The sequence below is a fragment of the Drosophila grimshawi genome, unplaced genomic scaffold (assembly GCF_018153295.1).
Source record: "Drosophila grimshawi isolate 15287-2541.00 unplaced genomic scaffold, ASM1815329v1 contig_1367, whole genome shotgun sequence".
In the NCBI taxonomy this organism is placed as follows: domain Eukaryota; kingdom Metazoa; phylum Arthropoda; class Insecta; order Diptera; family Drosophilidae; genus Drosophila; species Drosophila grimshawi.
Window position 1 is genome coordinate 3,105,661 of NW_025062889.1, and position 19,361 is coordinate 3,125,021.

General features: G+C 35.9%; 2 protein-coding genes across 2 annotated transcripts in view; one reads left to right on the forward strand and one right to left on the reverse strand.

Moving 5' to 3' along the window:
• Positions 1-19,361, forward strand: part of LOC6569077 — a 46,952-nt gene that overhangs the window by 1,271 nt on the left and 26,320 nt on the right. The window contains exon 2 of the mRNA XM_032741111.2: positions 14,975-15,173. The gene's annotated coding sequence lies outside the window, so the exon portion shown is untranslated. The remainder of the gene's footprint in view (positions 1-14,974; positions 15,174-19,361) is intronic.
• Positions 9,540-14,995, reverse strand: LOC6569078 (sodium-dependent nutrient amino acid transporter 1). Its single transcript, XM_001995016.3, has 6 exons — positions 14,747-14,995; positions 12,354-12,819; positions 11,450-11,684; positions 11,007-11,381; positions 10,183-10,826; positions 9,540-10,117 (listed from the first exon to the last, which is right to left on the reverse strand). The coding sequence occupies exons 2-6, from the start codon at positions 12,802-12,804 to the stop codon at positions 9,864-9,866; spliced, it is 1,959 nt and encodes a 652-aa protein (XP_001995052.1). The 5' UTR covers positions 12,805-12,819; positions 14,747-14,995; the 3' UTR covers positions 9,540-9,863.

The following is a 19,361-nucleotide window of genomic DNA, read 5'->3' on the forward strand; positions in this document are numbered from 1 at the left end:
CTTCATTTATTTAATAATGCCATAATACGCTTTATGTGTACTTTGACATATATTAAGACAAAAGTTATTTATTGCTCATTGTATATTTATAGAAATATCAGGGCTGTCTTTCAATTAATTAAGGTGAAATTTTTTTGTTTTTGGTTTTTTAGCTGTCTTAAAAGTAAATTCTGGTAAGTATTAATAAACTAAAAGTTAATAAGAAAAAGAACAGTGGACAATGGAAAACTTTGAGACGTTTCAAGGAAAGGCAAGGGAAAATTGTAAACTGCCCACAGTTGATTACAAGGGAAACAATATAAAAACAGGTTTCAAATTTGACTGCGGTATTAAGCTAGAGGTCAAATCATAATCAAAAAGGCATCGCGTTTCCAACTTGAAATGTAATAGTATTCTAGATGTCGAACCATGATAAAAAGACCAGCTTTTTTAAAATCGTTTGAATTTTAATAAAGTTATGGTTGTGGAAACATCGACCGATGCCCAAGTAATTTTTTGGGTTAGAGTCTTTTAAATTAATTAGAACAACATTGAATTAAACTCTAACTTTAATCATGTAGTTTCCTCTGAAAAGCACAAAACACGCCCATATAGCAATTGACAAGTTAATTGGCTCTTGAATAGCGCTAACACACCCAACAAATTGTTCTCGGGATAGAGTTCAGTTAACCCATGACCCTTTATTGATAATAATCTGTTACAACTTGTGAGCCCGCAAATAGTCAGCAAATGGCATATTAATTTCTAATATGATATATATTTAACAAAAGGCCGGAAATGTCACTTGGTTGTGGAGTTTTGGCATTATTAATATGCAAATCTGTTTCTCCACCCTATTTGATTCAACACTTTAACACTTGAATAGGCAAATTATATTTAATATGAAGTTGCCTTTTCATTAGACCGTCCTGCTGATGGCTAATTGAGCTTATGGCTCTAAGCCGACTACGTCTGCTATAAACATACATCTAAACATAAGCCAATCTGAAGTACTAACAATACTTCAAACAATTTGCTTACCTACCCAAAAAGTAAGAGTGGAATGGAGCATATCTGGCACATTTCTCGCAACTTTGCGCCGCAACGCCTTCATATTTATTTGGTTTTTTTCCTTTTCTTTTTTTTCTTTTTTGGGCGGATTTTTCTGGCTTTACTTTTGCTGACTGCTATTTTATGGTAGCCATTAAAGGAAATTGAATATAATTTTGTTTGCTAAGCTCTTCCATAAACTTGCCAAGTGCCTGGCGCTGCTATATGATTTTTTTTTGCTTCTACTTATACTTCTCGTTTTTCGCTAAGGTTTTTCATATTTTATTAAGTTCACGCCATAAAAAGGTCGAGCAGGAGGCCAGCCGAGCCTAAGCGGCCTTAGTTTTAATGGTAGTGAGCGTGCTGGTTCAGCGCTGCACTTCTTAATAGAGTTGGACGCGTGTTCGATTTACAAAACACGAACTGAAAACGAAAGAAGCAAAAGTCGAAAACACGCATGCTTAAAATTATGCCAAAGATGATGTCAGTCATTCTTTTGATCCCTTTTCTTGTTTTGCTACGGGAAGAACGTATTAAGTGGGGTAGCATATTTGATTTCCTGATAAATGCTCAGCTAAAACCAACATATCGCTTTAAGGAGGCTTTTTTATTGTTTGATAAACGTTGCCAATTTATGGCTTTAAAGATTAAGACCAGAAAGAATGGGTAACTTACACTCAGAAAAACATCGTCTTCAATTTTAGAAAAATGTCTCTGATAATTTGGAAAATAAAACAGTTTGGAAACCCCATCTTTTGACAGATTGTTCATATGTAAGCTAAATCCGATAGCCGGCTCCGACAAGTCTCTCAATTGGTTTCACGAATATTAAGTCGTGTCATGAAAGAAAACTCTACACGCGTTCAACTCAAATCGAGTCGTTTGCCACTTTTGAGTTACCTAATAAATATGATTGAGAAATTCGTGATTTGCAACTATGACAAGTCGCACATGTCCCTTTGGTCAAGTACTCATCCCTCCCCCCATCCTCCTCAACATACACGTGCAAATGACTGATGAATGTTTGGAGACGGTTAGACTCAGACTGCCTCGGTTTTATCTAAACCATTTTGGGGCGTAAATCTTGATAGATTTGTTTTGCGGGCCGCAACTCAACTAAACCAAACCTATTTCGTTTACATACATGCAGGGAAATAAACTTGCTGTTGTGGTCAACAGCAATCCCTTCGAGACGGACCTCTTTTCTGTCTGTCTTGGCCCACTTTGCCTACCAATTTCATTATTTATTTAAGTTCGTAAAAGCAAACTTGCATATTGGCACTTGCCACTGACTTGAGAAATTGAGAACTGAGAGCGGAGAACTGAGAAATGGCAAAATAATAAATTGTTGTTGTTTGCGGTTGTTTGTTTTTGGTCTGAGTATTTGAGTTTTTTGGGTTTTGGTGTTGGGGTTGGTGTTTTTTTGGTTTTTGGTTTTTGGCTGTCCCCGTTGTTTGCCTATCTCTGGGTTAACTCCATTGGAAAACGTTATCGCTGTTATCCTTATAGGTTTGGCAACCAAATGGAAAAAAACTTTGTTTTCATTTCATTTAAATTTTGATGAACTGCTGCGAATTGAGACGCTTGTATAAATGTTATTTCTATATTGTGCTTAACATAAATAAAGGAATATAAATAAAAGAATAATACAAATAGAAATTTGTTTTAGAAGCTAACATTATTATTCTTTATGTTTTAGTTGACAGACAGTTTACAACTTCAAAAATAATTGATAGCTTTTGTCATTAATTATATATTTTTTTATTTACTGCGGTTCATTTCTTAAAGTCAAGTATCTTCACTTAAACTTTTTATATTTCTTGGCTTATTTTTGTTGGCTAATGAACATTTCTTCTTATCTTTATTTTTGTCAGCTTTTCACAGCGGCTGCAACTGTTGTGATAATTCCACAATACCTTTACAAATCTGTGTAGGGAGGAGGAGTCCTTCATGTCCTGTCATGTTGATGTACCTGGGCAAAGACAACAGCTCTTATTGGCTGTGACGTGCTGTTGTTGCTGTTGTTGCAGCTTAAGCAAATGATTTTTGTTGATTTTCTTTTGGCAAATGTTTTCGTCGTCTACCTGTGCAGATGCTTTTCATTTCGCATTTTCATTTGTATACGTTTCTTGTCGTCCTGCGAGTGAGATAAGGCACTAGCCGAAGCCATCAATCAATTGTTTAGATAATGTACAAAGACAAAAATGGGGGACTGAATGGTGTTCTTCTTAATGATGATAATGTTGTCGGTGGGCTTTACTGTCGGCGCAGGTCAAAGGTTATTCTTAAGTATATAAAAATAACCGCAACAACATTTGCCATTGCGGTTATGGCGTAAAATTGCTTTAATTAAGATAGAGTCTCCTGCAAATTGACAGTTTCGGTGGGAATATGTAAAATAATGAATGCAGAATAATATTTATGTATAATATGTATATTTTTTGGGTTAAAATAATTAAAGAAAAATGCTTTAAAATCAAGCTTCAAAGAAAAACACTCAAATGTTCATTAGGAAGTGTGTGCTAAAATAAAAACAAAAAGTCTTCAAAACACATAAAAAAAAAATAAGAAGTAGAAAAACTTTTCATAGTTCGTAGGGCGTGTAGAATATGGCACATTGCGTATACGACATGTTGAGCATATTGAGGTTAAATGTGATAAACATTTCCGGTTTGATGCACGCATGAATGTTAATGTTGATTGTTGTAACTTTTTGACGCGAGACAACAGTTTTTGAGGACCTCCTCAGCAGATGCTGCTGCTGCTGCTCAGCTGCTTCTGCTGCTGATGTGTTATGTAGTAGAAATTATGCCAAAAAGCCCGAAGACAAACCCAAACACAGCCAGAACATAAACACACACAAACACAGAACACACACAAATCTAGTGCTTGTTGCTTGCTTATAACTAGGCATAGTTATGAGCGCTCTGAGTTTTATTTGGGGGTGGCTGTTTTGGCTTTTATAGTTCGCTGTGGCAACAACAATTTTTGGGGCCCCAAACTTTATGTGCGCCTCGCAGCCAGAAAGATGCACTGACGATAAATTTAACTCGTCTTGGCGCAAAGTTTAGCCATTTAGATTGAAAGAGATCTTAAAACTTGAGGACTAGCATTATTTTGGACGTTGTTTGTTACGATAAAAAAAGGGTACTCAGACCCGTCCCCCGTTCCGCAAAGTGACAGCCTCAGGCTCGAATCGCTTATGGCATGACGCATATAATTTGATTTTCTTTTCTATAATTAACCAGCTACATTTGACGTTTTGCTTTCTCTCGGTTGAGTGCCTGCTTTCAAACTGCGTTTTTCACGCCAACTATACACGTGTTGAACAAGTTCATAACTTTCAACTAACCGAGTTATGCTGCTGCGCTTTGCATGTATTTTTAATTTTTTTTTTACTTCTCATAGAGCAGGCACAAATTTGCTGCGACATCCGGAGACATTTCTTCAACCTCTCTTTTTTTGCCTGGCCCGCCCTTCGTCTCCTTCTGCTGTCTGTTGTGTGGCTGACGCACACCGTGTCAGCTGCCACATCGGGTGGCACTGTGGGCGTTGAGCTTATTAAAAGCAAATTGCTTGAGTGCTTGTTGATAGGCGAGCGAGTCCTTAAAAATTTATTCATTTTGGATTTTATTCAGGTAATGCCTGGCATTTATAATATTATTTTTGTTGGCCTCGTTGAACAACCGATTTCTATGTATTACATTAAGTATGTGCTCGAGCAACTGAGAAGATTAAAAAGCCAACTGAGGAGATTAAAAGCGAGCTTTTTAAGTGAATTAAATTAACTTTAAAAGTATATAAATTTTCATGCTGACATTTTGGATTTAGTTTGCTGATATTAAGTTGCATATATATGAATACTTTCAGTATAATGTTGCATTCAAATTGCTAATAAAAAAGAAAGAGGTCCGTAATATTCTTTCTTGCATCTATTTAAAATGTATATTTCTGCCTTGAACTATATTAAAAGTAGCTCTTAGAATCTGACTAAACAGAGTTAACATTCATCTGTATCATTAGATTTTGAATATATACACATTAAGAACCAGTTTCATATAACATTTAATACTTTGAGCAAAACAGAATTTTGCAATAATGAACCAAAGAATTATTGATTTCGTGCCATTAAAAAGTTTTGTAAGAAATCAAACCACTGTGCAGCAGGAATGACAGACATCCATTGTCAGTTTTTGCAACGGCTGCTCTTTCATAGCTTCAACTCCAACTCCACTTTCCTGGGACCGACCCTTGGCTTCAGCCCATTCTCAACTGTTGGCCTAATATCTATTTGGTTTCTTGGCACGACATGGCTTGTGCAAAAAAAAAACTTGTCATAAAACTTTTGCAAAGTTGTCAAGGTTTTGTGTCGTCATTTGGTCCTCTGCTCTGTCATTTGCAGTGCTCACCTAACAATAATTATTTATGCCTTACAAAAATAGATATAGAACGAAGCAACTGCAGCCAATTAACAAACTCTTATCGATTTCCAAACTTGCATTTAATTTTTATGCTTTCATTTTCACTCTAGCAAATAATATGCATATATTATATGGATAAAACACAGTCAAATCGATGGCTGAAGTGCAATTGTTGCCCCACTTGAGGCAACAATAACAATCGCTTGAGTGTGGCAATCTCGACACGCCACATCCTGTGAACGTATTTCTGTCTGTCTGACTGTCTGTCATTGACAGACAATCATAAATATAAAAACACATAAAAACAGACAGCAACAGCAGAAGAAGAAAAAAGATAAAGCTCCAAAACTATGTAGTTCATATGCCAGGACAACAACTCAAACCATCGACCATCGACATAACAAACTGCAGGCTCTGTTTTTGTGGCTGCCTATTTCTTCTTCTTTTTTTGTGCCAGGGCAACGTTTGATGAAATGTCTCGAATGTCTGGCATTTTTGGTCTGTTAACTGTCTTCACTTGGCGGCTTTGCTCGAGCGTGTAAAATCGAGAGCAGCCTTGTCATCGCCTTTAATTTAATTATTTAGTTTCTGTTAGATATTTGGATGGCAGTTTAAAGCGAATGGTTTAAAATGCTTGCTTCGATTACAATAAAATAAAATGGACCTTAAGCTAAACTTTAACTGAATTTAATTTTGAAAAGTAATTCTCATTTTTAATGCCCCTATAAAAATTATTTTGTATTTAAACCTGCTGTTCTATCTTTTCTGCTTACGCTGTGTGAATGAAATGTAAATTTCAACATTTTGTTATTAGCATTAAATTGTAAAGTGTCTTAAAAACACATTTATGGCACTTTTGCGGCAATTGTTGAAAGTAATCTAAAACCTGAGAGGACCTTCGCTGTTTTTATATGGTTATGGTCTAGCTGGCTGCGTGCACAATTGTGGCCTATAAAGTTTGTCAGTAAATTTTTACAACAATGCGTTTTTGGTGATTCTCGTTTACCTTTTTTTTCCGAATGCATCCCGCGGCTGTCATTTTGAATATTGAGCTTGGTGGGTCCAGAAAATAAAAAAGAAATTTTAGCTAAATGCTATTCAAATTAAATCACCTGCAATCTGTGCGGACAGAACAGAGTAAAATATGCGCGCTAATTTATTTAAATAATTTAAAAATGAAGAAGTAGAAGAAGCAGCTGAAGAAGACCAAGAAAACAAACAATGTGAAATAATGGCAGCTGTGTCTAGTCTTAAGATAACAACAATTTAGCAAGCAGAAGTCAGAGGAGATGCTGGCAGACAAAGCGTTTTACTCAACAAAAGGTCAAAAGTTAATGTGTGCCTAAGTAGCAGCCTTGTCGACCTCACACACACCTACACCTATATAGACAAACACTTGGCGAGCACCCATTAAAGTTGGCCCACTTTGTTGCCTGTTGGCCTTTTTTGGTTTGCCAACCTACACAGCACCTGGCCCAAAAATGTGCGCACATCCGATAAATGTCGACTGCGTTTTTGGCTATGTTCCTTTTTGGCCTTTTGTTTGCAACGGCGGGGCGACTGCGTTGATTACTTTGGGGAAATGTGCGTGAAAGGTAACGGCGCGTACCTGTCCTGTCATTTCCCGACGACTGATTTATATGCTTGCCTTTGGGCCAACAACGGGATGTGGCTTTTGTTATTGTAGCTGTAGTTGTTGCTTTTGTTGTTGTAGTTGTTGTTATGGTTTTGCAGTACACTGATTTTCTGAGCAATAAACTGCTCGCTATGATTTTAAGTTGTTATTACTTGGCTATAAATCATATATTCAATAATGCGTTCACATCACGTAAATCATAATCTAACCCATATTTCTCTTAAGCACACTTTGACAGCAGAATTAAACTATCCGGAAAACATTAGAATTGATTGGTTATAGTAGAGGAAAGTAAATTTTTATACTTATATCATATAATGATCAGTTTTGTATAATTCTGCAAAAGGATATTATTATTTTGTCAATTGTTATTATGTGCGTTATTGTAATGACTTTCAAGCAGATAATAATAACAAATTCGTTAACATTGTTTTTGCATTCAAGCTGTTAATTAAAAGTACTGCTTTAAATAATGTAATTTTTATCGGTTTGTGCAAAATGTACAATTATATTTCCGCAGCAAATGGCAGATTTTCAGAGTGGTTTATGAGCCACTTTAATTATGTGAACATGTTGTGCATTCATTATTATCATCTGATTTATGCAGGTAAAATATATATTAATGTCACTAAATCGATTGATGCAAATTGAAATGAGTACAAATTGTATTAACGGTGATTCAATAATGGGTTTTTTGGACTTTGCTTGTTACAATTGCTGTTTTACAGTCATTGATTATTTAATATATATTTTAATTAAGCATACGCAATGTGGGTCGCGGTCATAATATCGCTTTATGCTTGATTTACACTGAAAAACAATGCAATTAAGCACACACAGTTAGCAGATAGAGGAGGGAGAAAGGGCGAAGTCCTCGAGAACCTACTCGAATGAAATGCACAAAGCGTTGTGTTTTCAACGTTTACCCATTAAAAACTCATTAAATGGACACAATGGCTTGACAAATAACTCGAAATGAATTCACTTCCGCTCTGACAGAGACAGTTGGTAAAAGCGGAAGTTGCGCATACGCCGTGTGATAAGCGAGAGCTGTCTTATAGTCCCTTAAATGCATTTCATCAGTGCAATTACAGGAGCAAAACCATGAACAGACACGCACACAAGTGGCTGACAAATGCACTCAGCTCGCCTGTCAACCAGCTGACAGCCACATTAATTTGACATCCAAAATGCCGAAAGCTGAAAGCTAAAAGAAATCGTTGCTCTAGTTGTCTATGTATCTTCTGTCACCAGTTAAAGTGCAAATAAAAACTAAAATGGAGCTCTGCTTTAAATTTATTTTCTTCTTAGCATGATTTTAAAGGATTGCATTAAGGGGGAATTTAAAACAGGCTGAGTAGGGCTTTAAACACATTTATGGGTGTAAAAAGTTATTTCTTACTAGAAATAAGGTACAAATCGAAATCCTATAGTCTCTGAGAATTAATGAGTAGTTGTCTTAAAGAAATTTTTACACTTGATCAATATAAAGATAGAAGGACATTCCTAAATTGACTCAGCTGTCTGCTTTTTTCTGCCTCTCATACATTTTGCACATTTTTACTTCAAAGTATAAATAAATAAATATAGTTGTCCTTCACCGCCTTTAGCATACATTATGTAAACTTCATGACACTCTTTTCCCATGCATGACTAATGATTGCAGGTTGTACCAAAAACAGAAAATCAGAAAAAATAAACGATTGTCGACAGTGCTTCAGAGCCAGATTCACCTGTTTGTCTTGTTGTCGGGCTTGACAACCTGCCTCGATATATTGGGGCTAATGAAAGCAGATTTGCCGATGCGTGTTGTAGTCTGCAATCCGCGTGATTTATTAGTCTTCTATATATTATTTTGTTATGTTTCTTTTAGGTTTTATTTATTTTTTGTATGTGATGCTTATATGCGGCTCGTTTGTCATTTCGCTGGCAGCGGAACAGCAAACAAAACAACAAAGCGTCATTTGTGCTTATCTGCACAGCAGGCACAGAGGACTTTCTTTTTACTTACAAATTACTTGAATACTTTGCGCCTGCTGTTACACGGAAACGGAAGTGGAAGTGTTTTACAGCACACACACAGGCACACACGGACACACAAACACTCACTGATGCATGCTCGCGACAGTTTTCTACTTGCAACTTTTTGCTTCAATCATAAAATCAGAACTTTTTACCCTTTATGGCATAATCAGTGCATGTGTGGGGGTGTGTGGGGGATGAGGGAGATATGGGTGTGGGTTGTGCGTAAAGCGCCGCTGGCTACAATTGTCTTGTCTTTTATAGTTGGGCCTGTTTACTCTGCTTGAGCTAGAGATGAGCGCGTGAGCCAATATGAATGTTACGATAGTCAACAGGACTGGTTAAGCATGTTGAGAATTAATAGCATATATTCGATTTAACAGTTTATAAAAGATAAAACGTACTTGCATAAATAATTATATATATAAATATGTAATTATAATAATTTATTTTTAAATAAGAATGTAAAGAACGTAAATTCGTCAAGTATTGCTTGTATTATATGCTACTCTATTCTAACTCCATCTTGGATAGCCGACTTGCAGCACATCGCTAGCTGGATTGTTAAACGGGGGCTCGTTGCTTTAGGCTAACTGGCGCAGCAACTACATTTGGCACTTTAGCCGTGGATTTTTTTATTATATAAAAGGGTTGTGTTGTACAACAGCACATATTAGTAGCCGTTAGCTTTTTGAACACATATTAAGCTGGTAGCTCGCCAGCATTCATATCTACAGCTTTTTTCGTTTATATCGTTAACCAAAGATATTGTCATATATTTTGTGGCAGATACCGTTGCGTTGGAACATTGTCTCCGTATTCGCTTGCTCCATGAAGAGTTGATAGCGCTCCAGGGTTTTGGGATCGCTGGGTCCCCAATCGGGTAGCGGCTCAAAGGCTTTACGTATGCGTTGCCAAAGACTAAGGTCGACGGGTTGCCGCCTCACGGCTGGTATTGCCCAGAAGATTAGCTGACCGACACCAAAGGCGCTCAGACACCAGCCAAAGACTGTAAATGAAACGAAATTGAATTAATGGACACTACGATTATACTAAGAGCTGTATTCAGCTTACCATAAATGCCTGGCAGATATGTGTAGTCCTTGTACTTTAAGGGCTCATAAAGTGCCAGCATGTAGATCAATATGCTGGTCATGAGGAGCGGTGTTATGACCGCCCAACAGATACGATAATACTTGGAAGTTTTGATGCCCAGCATGAATTCCACATCACGACAGACGCGCTTAACACCATACACCCAGCCAATGGCCAACAGTTCAAAGATGGCCAAAACTAATGCAACAAAAGTGGCGCCATAGAAATCCAACAGATTCAACAAAAATTGACCACCAGGTGTTATATACATCAGACCCAAGAGATAGCCCACAATCGAGATGGGCAACACAATCTGCCATTGTTTAAGCTTTGTGAACTGATCCTTGAGCACGGTGGTCAGGCAGGAGACCATGCCCACATTGCTGCCAATGCCCAGCACAAAGAGCATCAGAAAGAAGAGAACCGAGAAGACCTGTGGCAGCAACTTAAACTTTGATATAGCATCGGGATACGAGATGAAAGCCAAGCCGGGTCCACCATTGACTACACTCGATATATCTGTGGTATTATTCTCATACGCCAGATTGCCCAAGATGCCAAAGATAATGATGCCAGAGAGCAGTGATGTGAATGTGTCCAAGGTGGTAATAATATTCGCATCTCTGTATTGTATAGAATAAAAAAAAACAATAATAATAAATATAAAATAATAAATAATATATGATAAGTAATAAACAGTAAATAATAGTAAAATCAACAGAAAAAATAAAGCATAATGAATAAAATAATAAATAAATTAGGAAACTGGAATTAAGGAGACACATTAAGCCCTATTTACTTACCTGTATATATTGTGGCCAAAACGATTGTACGAAGAGTACATGACAATGTTGCCAAAGCAAATGGCCAGCGAGAAGAAGACCTGAGTAACTGCAGCATACCAAACCTGCGGCTCGATCAGTTTGTGCCACTGTGGCTTCAAAAAATACACGACGCCATCCAGGGCGCCAGGCAGCGTCAACGCGCGGACGAGGAGTATCAACATTACCACATAGGGAAATATCGCCAAGAAGTAGGAGGCTCTGCCAGAGCTCTTGACGCCACGGAACATAATGCTGGCTATAATGATCCAGGCGGCGGCCAAAGTCAAAGCCAAACTCCAGCTGGGATAGCCAATGCCATCATCAATACTCTCCTTCTCGTGCAACACTATTTTACTGGAGGAAGAGAGATGATGAGGAGGGGACTTATTGATAGCCCTTTATCACGAAGCTGATTTACTTACTTGAAGTAAAACTCCGCTGAGGTGGTGCGTATCGTTGAATGATTGCCACTCACCGTGGTGTCGTCCTCATGCTGCGGTGCCGAATCCAAACAACTGCTGCCCCACTCCTCGCGACAGTAGCTCCAGGGCAGTGTGGAATAAAATGATTCAACAAAATAGCGCAGCGTGAGCGCCATTAAGGTGGCATAAAATGTTGTAACAATCCCCGTGGCCAGCACTTGACCATAGCCAATACCTATATGGTCCAACAAAAATAAAAACGAGAGAGAGCAAAGTACGAATGATTATTTAAATGAATATATATGAATTGTTCACTTTCATTTCAAGCAACCGGATATTGAAACTGGAATTTGTTTATTAAAACATTGTATTGCAATTTTTATTATAATTATTTTTTTGTTGCTGACCTCGTTTTTTTATAATAAAAAATTGATTTTTGCTGGCTCCAGATCAAGTGCTTTCCTATATACTTAAATATATTTCGAATACAATTATCATATATAAATATCTTTGCATATAAAATATATAAGAAAAAATACAACAAACATATCGATAAATAAATTTGCCTATTTTGGCATACTAAGATAATTAGGAACTTAAATTTAATTTGAATGATCTCGTAATTAAATAATTTTTGTTTTTTAAAGTCTTAAAAAAAAAACCTGACCTGGAGGCAGCAAAAAACCTATTTTCTTTTAATAATTTTTTATTTATTGTATCGAAAAACTTTCAGAAATTAGAGAAATTTGGCAAACTAAAATAATTAGTAGGAAGATGAATGTAATTTGAATCATCTCGTAATTAAATAATTGTATTTTTTGAATAGCTTTTGGTTTTTTTTTTTTTACTATTGTGAATTATATTTAATGCTTGTATTTAAATCAAATTAAGCTCGGTCACTCACCTCTCATAATGGGGGAAAAATCATAGACCTTGACGCTGCCACGACTGGAGAACTGTCCCAGCAACATTTCCAGATAGTACACAGGTTTGCCCACCAACACCAGTACGATAAGATAGGGTATCAGAAAGGCGCCACCGCCATTCTCCAAGGCAATGAAGGGAAACCGCCAAACGTTGCCCAGGCCCACGCTCAAAGCAATGCAGGACATGAGAAATTCAATGTCATTATTCCAGGCAGCTCGCTTCTCGCCCTGTTCCAAATCCTCTTGGGCCTCGCTGCTTTTTAGACCATTTGAAATTGGCTTGGGAGTGGGTGTGGCTGTAGGCGTAGCACCTTCACCTTGCGTCTTATATTGCCCCGGTACGGAGATTGTGGAGCCGACATAGGCGGGATTGAGGTAACCATTGTTATTGTCATTGTTATTGTTCATGTTGTTAGTTTGCTGTTCCATTGCGGCAGTTTGCAGCTGTCAAATCAATCAAAATGCAACACGCATCTCAAGGTTATGTTTTGTGGTCAAGTTTTGTGGTTCAATACTAATTAAAATCGCTACCAACTACAAGTGCAATACCGGTTTTGAATACAAAAACAATAAAGTCAGTGACCCACTGACTCAAGCAACAATTATATAACAATTTGTGGTATTCATTCATTCAGTAAAAACTGCAGGCAACAAATACAATAGCAATTCGTAGTTTTGGCCAAAAGAGCAACAGGTTTTTAGGGCCCAAACAAGTTTCTAGACAATGCTGCGAGGCATTTGTATTTTCGCGCCTTGCGTTTTCAATTTGACTTTTGTTTACTTTTCTCTTTTGTTTGTTTTCGAAGAGCAGCTTCGAGCATTTTGTGAATTCGATTCGGTTGTTAAATAATTTACTACTTATTGTTGTAATAGCAAATGGTGAATAATTTGTTATGAAGAGTGAAATATTATCTTTTAAATTACAAGTATTATTTTGCATATTGGTATTTCTGTTAGCAAAAATATTATTTCCTGATTACGAGTCAGCAATCACTTTTATGTGTACTCAAATCAATTTACAGTCTTCTTTTTTTAATAACAAATAAGATCTTAAAGAACGAAAAATCGAAGCTTTCGGCAGTTATGCTTAATACCGGTTTTCATTGTTTATTATAATTAATGGGGTTTTTTCAGCAAAATTAAGAAGAAATATCACTTATATTGGTTGTTGTTTTGTTGCTTTGCTACAAAGAGTGTTCTGCTCATAAAAACTCGTTTATTACACCTAATGGTCTGCAGATAGCTGTCATTTCTGAATTTTGTTTTCTTGAGAATTGATGTATAAGACGGAAGCAGATAAGATAACCAAGTTCATTCGACTCTATCGTAATAGGTATATAGTTGATATACATTATTAATATTAAAAAAGCATAAAAAAAAGAAAAAGCAGTAAATTAAGTTATAAACATCTACCTACTTATCTCAATATCCAAATAATAACTTTTTCATATCAATATAAATACTCATCAGTCTTAAGAAAGAGTATGTAAACTTGGTTTTAGCCTTTCGCAATTTTGGATTGTTAATTGTTAGCTCGTTGTCATTGTGCTTCTTTTGTTGTTGTATTTGTTGTTATTGCTTCAGTATTGCATTTGCGCATGCGCAACGCTGTTGCTGTTGCTGTTATTTTGTTTTGTTGTTCTCGTAGTTAATGGAAAGTGAAGGAAGCAAACAGAGCCGAAGCCGTTGCCCTCGGTGCGAAATGTCAGCACTACCTGAAACGTGTGATTTACTGGTCGAAATCTAGCTTACTCTACTTGTTTTAAAATACATTTCTATTATTCTCTATATGGAGCGGGCATGAAAAATATAAAATATTGTAGCATTTCTTTGTTGCTATTATAGCGGTGCGATCAGTTTAATTAGATTCTGACACGTTTGAGCAATCATAAATATGTTATTATTGTAGTGGACTATGCTAACCATTTGTGACAGCAGATAAGGCCAGAGTGGGCCAGATAACGCCAGATATGGCTAACTGAGCATAAGGAAATAAAATTAACAGCCCAATTACGTATCAGTCAGCTCAGACATGGATATAAAAATAATATAACAGTAATTGCAAAGATAGTGGGAGATAAGTTTTTTGTTCTTTATAAAGCCAGACAGATGGCTTTTCCGAACCTTGACCTACATTGTTGTTTATACAAATTTGTTCAGCTTTATTATGAGTATTATTTTTTTATTCATGACAAGCTGGATTTTAAGAGGGTTCTGGAAACCAGTTGAGCGTTTTTCTGTTTTGTTTACCACACGTCTATGCTTGTGTTTTTATTAACATTTGCTTTGTGATTAGGCCACACTGACACCAACTGTTGCTAACTGACTCAGTCTATTTATTTAAAATGCGTTAAAAAATATGAAAATTTACTCTTTTTAATCCGCCAGTTTGGCTATGAATTGTGGAGTCTCGTTAACTTGTTCGTTTCCAATTAGGGCTCAAACTTGGCTTAATCATAGGCCAAGGCAGTTTATCATATTTGTAGCTCTTCAATTATATTTATTATACGCGACCGTCAGCATAATTAAATATAATTAAGTAATTTTCGTGTATTCGCGTTGCCAATGCTTATGGTTGTTTTTGTTTTATTCTTTGCAGCTCAATAAAAATTGAAAATTGAAGAAACACGTTAAGGGTTTTAACTTGATTCGAACCGAACTACACACGACGAACGCCAAGCGATCACTGAGCGGAGCGGTAGCATTTCTGTCTCGTCGACGTGCGCCTCCGACGACGACGGTGACGCTGACGACGGTGACGACGTGTATCGGTTCAAATTGTTCGCAGCTGACCTAAGGTAAGTCAGGTATAATTCAAAAATGGAATAGCTAAAAAAATATTCCCAAATAATTTACGTATTTATTGGGAAATAGTGAAGACGTGCCCAGAGGTGAATTCATATCTAATTAATAATACGCTAAAAAAATGCATTTATCATGTAGCATTCATATATTTTATTTGTTGTGATTCACTTGATATCTCTGACCTAAGGCTAGTATAATTAAGTTACACAGCTATTTAACCTCGTAAACTAGTTATAATCATGATTATAATGAATGGAAAATCGATCAAGCCATGTCTTTCTCTCTCTCAGTTTGTATGAATATACGGATACCAGATATTATAAGAGCTAGAACTACACATATTGCATTTAAAAGTATTATTTGCGATTATGAATTACATCATTTGTTTGACTCCTTAAGAGCTGTTTAAATTTGAAGGGTAAGATCTGTTAAATATTATTTAGACATATAAATTGATGACATGACATATTTAAAAACTTGTTTGTCCTTGTCAAGATCTTTCTACGAAAGCATTCTGTTTCATTTAATTTATATCTATTCATATTGGCATCTTTAATAATCAATTTGCAAGGCTGCTTTTTGACTGATAAATAATGAATATATTCAAGCGGAAATTGCTGTTCAGAAAACTGATGTCAAAATCAATTGATGCATTAAACGCATTATTTAATGAGCTCTTAAAGTCAAACGGCCTAAAAGCAAAAAGTGATTATTGTTTTATCCATCGCTAATTAGCTTATGATTTTACTAAACTGCATATGGAACTTGTCCAATATGATTGCTAAAGCCTTCTGTTTTAACTACTTTCCAGTTATTTATGATTAGTTGTTCGATGAAAAAAGTCAACAAAAAATATGCCACAAAAAAGGAAAACAAAATACACAGATTAACCTTTCAGTATTTTTAAAAATTAATTACGGCATAAAACAATTTATAATTGTGAACAAAAAAAGGTAACAACATTTACGTAATCTATCACAGCATTCAGTTAAATAAAAGAATTACTGTTGAAAATAAATGTTTCTTCTTTGTTTATTTATGACACATTATTGTACATTATGTGTGTGTTTTTTTTTTATATTATTTTTCTAATTGAACTGTTTTACCTGAAACCAAAGCAAAACTCTTCGTGACTCATTTGAAATAATTCTGTTGCGGTCAATTTCGTTTCAATGCGCCCAAAAAGCAAATTGCATTTTGAACACTGGTTTTAACCACTTTGATTTGACTCACAACCATAAATTACCGATAAACAGGTACCGTCGAATATGCATCCAATTATAAATTCAAATACTCACATGATTACTTTTACTCTAAACACATTGAGTGTGGTTGAGTTCTGTAAAATTTTGAATGCAATTTAAAATTTGGTATTTGCACTTACCTCATAAATGACATACACGAAGTACATACACATATCGTAGTAGAGAGAGTCTTATCGGTTGACAAAGAAAAAGAATAATATAAATTATAGTCAGGTGTTCTTTTTAATTAGACATGTCTACGACTTAAAAGTCTGCTCTTGATTGGCGTGTGCAAAGAGAGTTGAATAAACTGATCTAGAGACAGAATTAATAATAAAACCAAAAAAGAAAACGGCTATCTTTGGCATGTCAAAGATAATATATCTTAGCACAATTAACCTACCCACATCTGAATAATTTACAAAAAAATCGATACAATTGAAGGAAACTTAAATTGTCAGTAAGATTTAATAACTGAAGTACATACTCTAATTATCAAACTCTACATATATTATGTAAATCAATTAAAATTCCACCATTGTTTCTTAATGGTTTGAAAGCTTACAAAATGTGACCTAATTAAGTTGTTTAGTTATGTCATTCACTTTAATTTGCAGCAGCATATTTAAGCAAGAAACTAGACTCAGAATATCAACAATTACCTTCATTCTAATTTAGACATGCAGCCAACTGCGAATTTATGGCCCAGCAAACGCTAAGAGAGATATATAGATAAAGAGAGAGAGAGAGAGAGAGAGCGCTGCTTGACTCTTAAGTAAAAGCCACTTACAAATTTGCTCAGTCATTTATCAAGCGTTCGCAGCGCATAAATCTTGGCCAAGCCAAATCGCAAAGACAACTGCTTAACTGGAATGCTTATTGGTCTTAGACAAACACAAATCTGAAGGTAAAGTTCTTCTACAATTCAGTTGTCCTTCGTCACGCTGCTGCTTTTGCTGGCAGTACATTACATTTTAGACATTAAAAACAAAAGACACAAATGTCACACGACCAAAAAACAGATGGCTAAAGGTTTCCGGTCAGTGCGGCAGGTCCCGCCACGTTGCCAGGTGGCAAGCGGCAAGCAGCTTGTTGTCACTCTTGATTTATGCACTTAGGCAAGAACATTAAGAATTGATGATTTAAATTCAGTTGTTCGCTGAATTTTGGTTAGTTTTTCTTTATGGCACTTTAGCATAATAAATGCCTCCTTTGGGTGTTGTTCGACACAGAAACGTGTTGAAAGTTAGAAAAGTAGTCAGCTTAGAACACTTTTATCGAGCTTAATTTTTTAATTTACAAAAAAGTTTTAATATAAATATTTGTTTCTATTTTCTTGACAACATTTATAAAGACGTGCAAAAGATCTTAAGATCTCTTGTATATCAGAGCTGGTTTTAGTTTTTCTATTAGGCTAATTGAATTCAACATCACAAAACTTGCAATCTTATTATCTTATCTTAACCAAATGTAGTCAAACTTATACCGAGTAAAGTTCTGTGCAGTTTTGTTCAATGAGTTTTCACTGCGAGATTTACAAGCTGATGAATTACTTCTGCTGCCCCAAAGCACATCTAAGTAATTTGTGTGTGTGTGTAGAATATTGCATTAGCTATGCAATTCTAGTTGTGGCAGCTAACAAATTGGCATTTGGCGCATGTGCCACAAGTGTCAGATTGTTGGCAGATGATTGTTGCATACTTTTTGGCTGCTATTTAAATATAAGGCACATAAATCATACGCCCCGTGCTCGCCAATTGAGTGGTTTCGCTGTTTTATTTTTTGTTGCATGCTGTGCGGCTTGGCATATCGCGCATACGCCATATTGCAACATGTGCATTAATGTTGCAGCGGTAGCATATTAAGTCATTGTTTGAATCGCCTGTTTGCCCCTGTTGAAGCCAAAATATCTATTACTCTGCAAGGCACTTTTTATACGTTTTTGCTTTTGTTTTTGTTTTTTGTGCTTACTTTGCTGTTGTTTTGTTCTATATATTTCACAGCAAGTGCCACAGGCGCAGCCATAAAATGAGTGAAGTACACGCAACACCAACAACTAGACCAAAAACAATAACAACAACTCAACTCAACTCGACTCGACTCAAGTTGACTTCAGTCGTATTTCGTGCGTATAAAAATCTGCAATTCATGCAATTTTCATGGAAAATTTGCTACGCAAAGACAAAAGCCCTGCTTTCGTGAGTATGTGTGTGTGTGTGTGTGAGTGTGTGTTTGTGTTGTGTTCGCATGTGTGTGTGCGTGTGTTTTGTATGTGCGTGCTTTCTTTTCTCTTTTTGTGCTTTGAATGTCAAAATATTTGAATGTTTTGCATTTGAAGCGTTAAATTTTTGCTGTCAACATTTCCACTCGTGCCAGACAATGTCATTCATTCAGTGTCTCAGTGGATTTGAGTGTGTGCATGTGTGTGTGTGTGTGTGTGTGTGTGATGTCTACACTTCAGCCACAACATCAACCGCAGTCATATTAATTTGCTTAGCACGTGTCGCTTAAATACTTAAGTTTCGTCTACTTGTTTGAAGAGATTAGAGCAGACGTGCCAAAAAAAGCATACATTAGAAAACTGATAGTAAAAGCAGTTTCAATTGAATTAAAATCTGCAAAAAACGTATATTTTTGAAAACTAGAAATATATTCAATACAAAAGTAAATGCAAATGTTTTTGTTTTGAAGTTTCTTAATAATTTCATTTAATAATAATTACATTGATTTACTTTGCAGCTGTTGCACATATTTTTCCCGTTAATCAGTTGTCTTCAAGCTCTGTTTGTGTTTTCCGCTCTTAACGACAAGCACAAGGAAAACATCTTAGACTAGCGCTTAATAATAAATATATTAAAAAATACAATCAATGAAACTATCAACTTATATACTTACCGACATTACACTTTCTCAGAATCGCTGGCAAAATGTATATTT

Excerpts from the sequence above, each read along its gene's own strand:
- LOC6569078 (XM_001995016.3), bottom strand. The coding sequence starts at position 12,804 with ATGGAACAGCAAACTAACAACATGAACAATAACAATGACAATAACAAT. Across the intron at positions 10,827-11,006 it reads TTTGGCCACAATATATACAG|AGATGCGAATATTATTACCA; the intron begins GTAAGTAAATAG and ends TATACAATACAG. Across the intron at positions 10,118-10,182 it reads ATATCTGCCAGGCATTTATG|TCTTTGGCTGGTGTCTGAGC; the intron begins GTAAGCTGAATA and ends TTTCATTTACAG.